The sequence below is a fragment of the Triplophysa dalaica genome, chromosome 4 (assembly GCF_015846415.1).
Source record: "Triplophysa dalaica isolate WHDGS20190420 chromosome 4, ASM1584641v1, whole genome shotgun sequence".
Taxonomy (NCBI): domain Eukaryota; kingdom Metazoa; phylum Chordata; class Actinopteri; order Cypriniformes; family Nemacheilidae; genus Triplophysa; species Triplophysa dalaica.
The window spans coordinates 2148428-2155356 of record NC_079545.1 but is presented as its reverse complement, the minus strand read 5'-3'; the positions used below and the strand labels follow the sequence as shown (position 1 = coordinate 2155356).

The window sequence follows — 6929 nt, the reverse complement described above, 5'->3', positions numbered from 1 at the left end:
TCTGTGAATACTTGACAGTAAAAAAAGATTAAAAAAAAAAAAATCTACCCTCTCTCTTCCTATCCAGAGGTAGTGGTCTAGATTTTGTTGAAACTAGTAACTTTGTATTAGAACCTATTGTATTATTGCTCCTGTATGACATATTGCTTATTGCTCCTTGAACTCTCTGTAAGTTGCTTTGGATAAAAGCGTCTGCTAAATGACTAAATGTAATAAAGCTCTTGTACTGCAACTCTTCATTGCCTCACTGTTCACATAACGGAACAGCTCCGCCTCTGCGGTGTAATGGCGCAACTGCAATATAAATTCACAGAAACAGTCATCACGTCAACAGTATCTTTAACAATAAATACAAAATACTGCACTAAGTGTCACAAAATTGCTTATTGTACAAATAATTACCCGGCATTGATCATGAAACATAATTGTTGTTATAAATGGCACAAAACAGCACGCAAACATTCAGCAGACCTTCCGCATTTAACATGCAAACCATCAGCCAATAGAAAGCCTCCAACAGCAGAACAAACGACACCAGACACGCTACACAAGTTCCAGTGTTTTTTTTAAAGAGAGTTGCACAGTTCAGACATGAGTGAACTCCACAATAAACATCACATTTGCATCAAATTATTTTATATACATTTCATTTCTCTTGGAATGATGCATTTATATTTGATGGATCGTTCTAAAAACTAGAAACACAAAACTGTCAAAACATACTAAACCTTGAAATAATATATTAAGCATCTTCTACCTCAGTCCTGGTCATCTTGGTCCCATTTCACATTTCAATGGTTTAATTTAATTAAAAAAAAGGATAAGAATATAAGCTAATATTGATCCGGTACAGTAACACCAACCGATACTGTGAGAGAACAATAAAAAACAACACAAGCCGCACCAACAAATACACTTCACCAAAACAAAAATCAACTGATATGATTCATTCCCGTATAAAATTTCAAAAGAAACTGATTCAAGACATCAGGAGAGGGTTGCACCAGCCATTCATATAAGCTCCTAAATTAGAACGTAAAACCAGGCTTACCTAGTTTATAAATGACTTATTTCTGTGGCCCCATTATTGATAATGCTTAATAACAACATCATTTAACACAACTAGCAGGTCGTCTGCTCACAGTAAAGTAATGCGTAGTCATACAATATAATTTTTACCTTCAATAATCCATTAAAAGCCTATAAATTCATGAGAAGTTATGTTTATCAGTTATAGTTTAATCATTATAAACACAATCGGTATTTATATATGTAAATAATAGTCGCAAAATAAATAAACACTGATAAAAATTACTGATTTTTTATGACTGATGAGTTTATTGATTGTGTTTCATCAATTTAGTTAAGTGAATCTGCTATTTTATTTCAACTGTGACTCCTGACAGGAGGCTTCTGCAAATATTTAGTTTAGACGTTACGTTAAATTCACTGGTGGAATTCAGAGTGTAAATTGTAACTTAATTCCCTTTGTGGCAATTCTAATCAAAGTTGAAGTTTATACACAGCTGGTGCAACCGGCACAAGTCCACCAGACCTGTAACAAACTGAGCTGAATTCAGACCGGTTGAGCAAACCCCCTTCACATTTAACTCGGGTCACATTCAGTAAAAAATAATCGCCTTTTTTTTCCACATCTGCAGATATTTAATAACATTCTAAGATGAGATAAACACACATCATCTGGACCTGTGACAGCAGTCTGAACTTCTGAGAGATTTTAAAATCAGGTGCAGGCCACAATCTGAATCTGAAAGGCACTTGTGAACGCTAGAGGAAGATTCCCTCCCTGTGTGTTTCAATACAAACTGTCTCTGGACTATCGCACACGCACGGCTCAATGAGCATTCTCGAGCTGGCCGATGTCTGCGGTGATGTTGATGTAGAGAGGTTGTCTGTTGACGGACAGAATGTTGTATGAACAGGAATTCAAACCGTCCTTCTTCCACGTCTGAGGAGTCCGGCGTAACAGAAGCATCCTGGGTTGGTGAGAAAACAAACATCTAGTGCAATACTCAACCAATCCGCTACTTATTAAACAATGAAAAACTGTTTTTTAAATAAACCTTGTCTTGGCAAAGTTGCTATGCAGAGGTTATTTAAGAGATTACTGACTGGGATTGACTGAGATTCTCTTCTCTGCTTCTCAACTACATAAAAAATATGTTATATTAAGATATAATACATCTGCATGAAAAACAATACCACCCCCCTATGGCATCAGTGCTTCTGCACATCAAATATAAACATACACAAACATCACGTTTGCGCGAAGATCAAAAGTATATTATTGTGATGTGTTGCTTTGTTGCCTTTCCTTTTTTAAACGTCTCTAAACATGAATGTGTCACCTTCCACACGACTCACCTGTCTTTATTCACTTGATTTCCACTGTCTCTCTTGTGAAAGACCATTGTATAACGCGCTACCTCTGCAGGGGGCCGCACTATTGTCATTCTCTGTAGCTGTATCCTGAAAAACATGCTTCTGTTAACTCACCAACAGGAAAAGTAAAATATGTTAAATAGACTATAGACGGAGTGACATATTGTGATGTTTTCATGATCACTGATGTCACCCCAAAGTACTCGTCCTCCACGTATGGTTGTGCAGTTTTCTCTTACCTTATTCGGAGGTCATCGTCCTCTCCGCCCCAGCCCCAGTATGTGTTTGAAAAGCCGTTCACCAGGTGGAACTGATCCTTTGTCATTGCTGAAACGCCACCAAAGTACCCTTTATATTTCAGCCTGTGCAGAAAGCGGCAAATTTAACAAGACAAATGATTGAAGAGTTTGAATAAAGAAGTTGAGGTTATCACTCACCTGTAGCCGGTGGAATTCCTCCCCACCACTAGATGTTTGGGCTGTTCCTCGCAGACGTATAAGTTCTCATCATTCTCAGGGATGAGATCCACATCGTGGAATATAAAACAGTCCCAGTTGTAATCCTTAAGAGCCTCTAGATAACCAACATTTAACAACTTTGCTCTGTTAAACGTCACATCTCCAGCCTGTGAGACAAACACAAACATACATTTTAACATGTCTGCATCTTACATTATTATGAACTTTGTCTATTTGTTTCCCAAGAACCACAGTCACCAGATACTCCAACTCATACACCATATTCATCTTAACATGTCAATCACATTCTTACATACTGTATCTTACAAAGCTTTGCACGCTGTCGTTGTGGCGAAGTAAAATGTACAGCTCAGAAAAGAGAGCTAAGAAACCTCAATGGGCATTATATGCAGAGATGCATTATTTGTATTATACATAATGTAAATCTATATTTATTTCAAGTTCAAGCTTTATTTGTATTATACATCATGTAAATCTATATTCATTCTATATTATTCATGTTTATATCATTTAAATGAAAAGTTGAATATAATTCTAGTATATATCAGTGTGAAACACGCAGTAAAATTTTAAATAGAGATCGAGCAGCAATGACTGTGTTGCTTTTGATCTGTGATGGAGGAAATAACATGCAAACTAACTTAAAAAAGTACCTGATGAATGACGTAGATGGCATAATGAAGCTGCTGTCTCTGTAAGAAAGGGTGAAGGTGATAGAGGAAGTAGAGCAGGTGCTTTTCTCTGTTTCTGTACGGAATAAGGATGGCAACGCTCTGTCGGGCGGCACAGTCGGCAGGGTTATACTGACCCCCCACGACCTCCTGGTTCTCGTGCTCTACCTGCTCCAGCGTCACAGAGGGCTTGAATGACAGCTCGAGAGAGCCTCCTGTGGAGAACAACACACAGAAAACCAATAAACAGACTTCCACAAGTAAGTGAAAGGCCCACAAGCCAGGTGCAGTCCTTGACTACAGCACCAAGTGGGGGCCACATTAATGACAGGACCGCTTCTCTGGAGACGAGCCTGAAACTGGCAGACAGCTGCGAAGGGATAAACACACAGTAACATTCACACTGGGGTTCCGTGAGATTCCCACATGTTTCCCTCGGCCTTGCGGTTTCATGGAGTAAAACATTGGCTGTTACTATCAGCTCATGTTAAAGGGAATGTTTTCGCCCAAAGATAGAAACACTTTCTTTTTCTCATTTCACTCCACACCGTTATTACCTTTATCTTTCTTATGTAAAACAAAAAAGATGTTAAGCTAAATGACTTTGCATCTGGTTTTCCTACACGTAAACATGGTGCTTAAAAAAACACTTTCATTTAAAAGCAAAACTAACAGACGGACCTTTCCCGGCATTGCAAGCGTAACATTCAGCAAAGATAAAATGATGAAAATACTCAAGCAAAGACACTCACGGAGCAGAGGGGAACGCTCCGGACAGCTCTTTTTGAGGGTTTTCTCCTCTATGCTCGGTATCATCTCTGATTCAAGCTCTCGTCCCGGAGCCTCCTCGATGGTATTTACGTTTTCAAACGGACTCTCTTTAACCACATCGTCGCTGGAAATTGCTGCTTTCCATGCTAAAATGCACAGACACAACACCAGAAGTAGCAGAAACTTCCCCCTCCGCATCACTTTGAATATGGTGGGAAAGATAACCATGTCGACAGATCAGTTTGATGCGAGATCCAGACAAGAGCAGCAGAGAAAACAGTGAGTCTTGAAGAGAGACATCTGCCTCTCAGTCCATACAAACACAACTTAATACCACTCCACGTTAATAAGTCACTCTTTATGTTGTCAGGAGTTAGGTGCGACGGTCTAGCAGGTGCTCGGTTGGTTTTTCCACGCTTGTTTGGAGAGGAAAAAAGCTTCGGTTTGAGGACGCCAAAAGGAGCTTTTTTGTAAATAGCTGTAGAGTGCAAAAGAAAAACTGAATTAGAGGACTCAAGGTAATACTTTTAAAGTATGAAAGGGTTTTAACTTCCATTGTATGACCACAAAATGTCCCAAAAGATGTTGTGAGAAATGTCTAATACGCTTTTTTGGTATTTAACAAAAAAAGATGCTAAGTCCCCTTTTGCTTATTTATACTGTGCCCTTAAAGTATGTTACTGTATTATACATTTTACTGCACCGCACGGCACTATTATCCTCTAATGTCACGACCATCAAAATACAGCCCTTCTTTGCATTTAAGCTTGTATTTATTCATTATTCATTTCTTATATAATGTTACTGTATACTTACATTTATTCATTCTGTGAAGCATCACTTAAGAATGTAGCGTAGCGTCACAAAACTCTGCCTACTCGTGGTGAGTTCTGGGTAATATCAGCTCATGGATCTGCACTTCTAATTTTCGCCGGAAACAGTAGATCATTCGGGTACTTCCGGCATACTATGATTTGGGGTAAACTAATTCTACTTTCGAAAAATGTTTAGGACAGATAGTTTGCGGATTGGGACTCATCCATGTTTTGAATAGCTTGAGGGTGAATATTTTTTGGGCAAACTATTCCTTAAAAGTTGTTTATTACGTTATTTGTCGAGCTGCCATTGTCGCACTTCCAGGCTGGTGTTACGCAGCACCCTCCCCTCGGGCTTACAGATGTAACGCAACAGTTTTATTTCCTTTTCCATCCGTCTATCCTCCAGTCTCATGTTTCATGTTGACACACTGGCTTAAACCTGCTATTTGCTTTTCATCATCTACTTCCTGAAGAGTCCTGTAACAGGACCTTCTTCTTTTCTCCCCATAATTCCCTGCCACGTCAAGCTATAGTAAACTTTACTCTACAGACACTGCTTTCATATTGTCCCGGGTTGATCTGGTGCTTCAGTTAAGTTTAAACACTCATTAAATAAACATGAAACTTTCTTATCTGATAACAAGAGTGGCAACCCAGTGCATGGCAATTAAGGTTACAGAGAAAATGGATAAGGTCATAATGTAGCAGTTATATAAATATATATATATATAAGTATAATGTAGCAGTTACTGTTATAAATATAGGTTAATGCAGAGGAAAACATTAAGCTCCACTCATGGTTGATGAGGTTGATGACCCCTACACGATAGCGATGCTTTATATTTTATAATCGTTGATTTTTATTCGCTGGTATAAATTAATCGTTCCTTTAAATGAGACTCTTAAAAAATAAATTTGACCTACTAGGTCCACTTAAAACAAAAAAAACACAATGACTATACCTACTGCATTTATTAAAATACAGACAGAAAAAAACATGAATTTATATTGAATTTGGGGGAGTGAACATTTTGCCAGTGATAAATACTTGAAATACTGGCCAGACAGCATTCTCAGCCCTGGCATATTTCACTATAGTAACTTTGGTTTGTGTGTCGTGCTAGCAGTTAAACCATAGTAACCACAAATGTACTATGGTCTCACCACCATAACCATAGCTTATATACCATGGTTTAATCACGGTATTATAGCAAACTGTGGTAATACATATACTAATCAATCTGCCAACAAAACACGGTTTCTACACTTTTACTTCAATTAAAGCATCTGCCATTTTATTAAGGTGCATATAAATGCTTCATTACGACTAAAAGACGACTTTAAATATCTCTGATGTGACTGAATGAAATATACAAAGCCTGACATAAGGAACAATATTTTAAATTTGTGTTATACAAATGAGTTTGTTTGTTTTTTTAGCTTCAGTTTGAGCAACAACACATGTACAGGGAAGACGAGTTTTCTTTGATTTCTAAGACGTTTTAAGACGTTTTCTCTTGACTATTCAAGGGGTCGTTTTTTGGTTACGTTAACTTAACTGTTACCTGAACGCATGTTGGACTAATAAACTGTCGAGTGAAGATTAGCGTGATATTCACACACAATTCGAGGATATAAGCGAGCACACGTGACTTTTTAAGCATTTAAAAAAAGTGTACAAAAATATAAGAGAGAAAAGGAAAAAGAAAGAAAGACTCACCGCTGAGAAACAGCTGCTCTTCTTGCTGAGGTGAAGCTTGACACTGCACCCACTTCCGCAAACACCA

At 38.1% G+C, this 6929-nt stretch overlaps 1 protein-coding gene across 1 annotated transcript; it reads right to left on the bottom strand.

Annotated features, from left to right (window-relative positions):
- Positions 1 to 548: 548 nt before the first annotated feature.
- Positions 549 to 6929, bottom strand: b4galt4 (UDP-Gal:betaGlcNAc beta 1,4- galactosyltransferase, polypeptide 4). Its single transcript, XM_056747237.1, has 7 exons — positions 6863 to 6929; positions 4306 to 4802; positions 3536 to 3768; positions 2841 to 3028; positions 2643 to 2765; positions 2386 to 2490; positions 549 to 1997 (listed from the first exon to the last, which is right to left on the bottom strand). The coding sequence occupies exons 2-7, from the start codon at positions 4550 to 4552 to the stop codon at positions 1856 to 1858; spliced, it is 1038 nt and encodes a 345-aa protein (XP_056603215.1). The 5' UTR covers positions 4553 to 4802; positions 6863 to 6929; the 3' UTR covers positions 549 to 1855.

Bases quoted from the DNA above. Each gene is read 5' to 3' on its own strand.
- b4galt4 (XM_056747237.1), bottom strand. From the start codon at position 4,552: ATGGTTATCTTTCCCACCATATTCAAAGTGATGCGGAGGGGGAAGTTT. The intron at 2,766-2,840 runs GTGAGTGATAAC...CTTTCTGCACAG, and splicing joins AGGAATTCCACCGGCTACAG to GCTGAAATATAAAGGGTACT. The intron at 2,491-2,642 runs GTAAGAGAAAAC...CATGTTTTTCAG, and splicing joins GACGATGACCTCCGAATAAG to GATACAGCTACAGAGAATGA.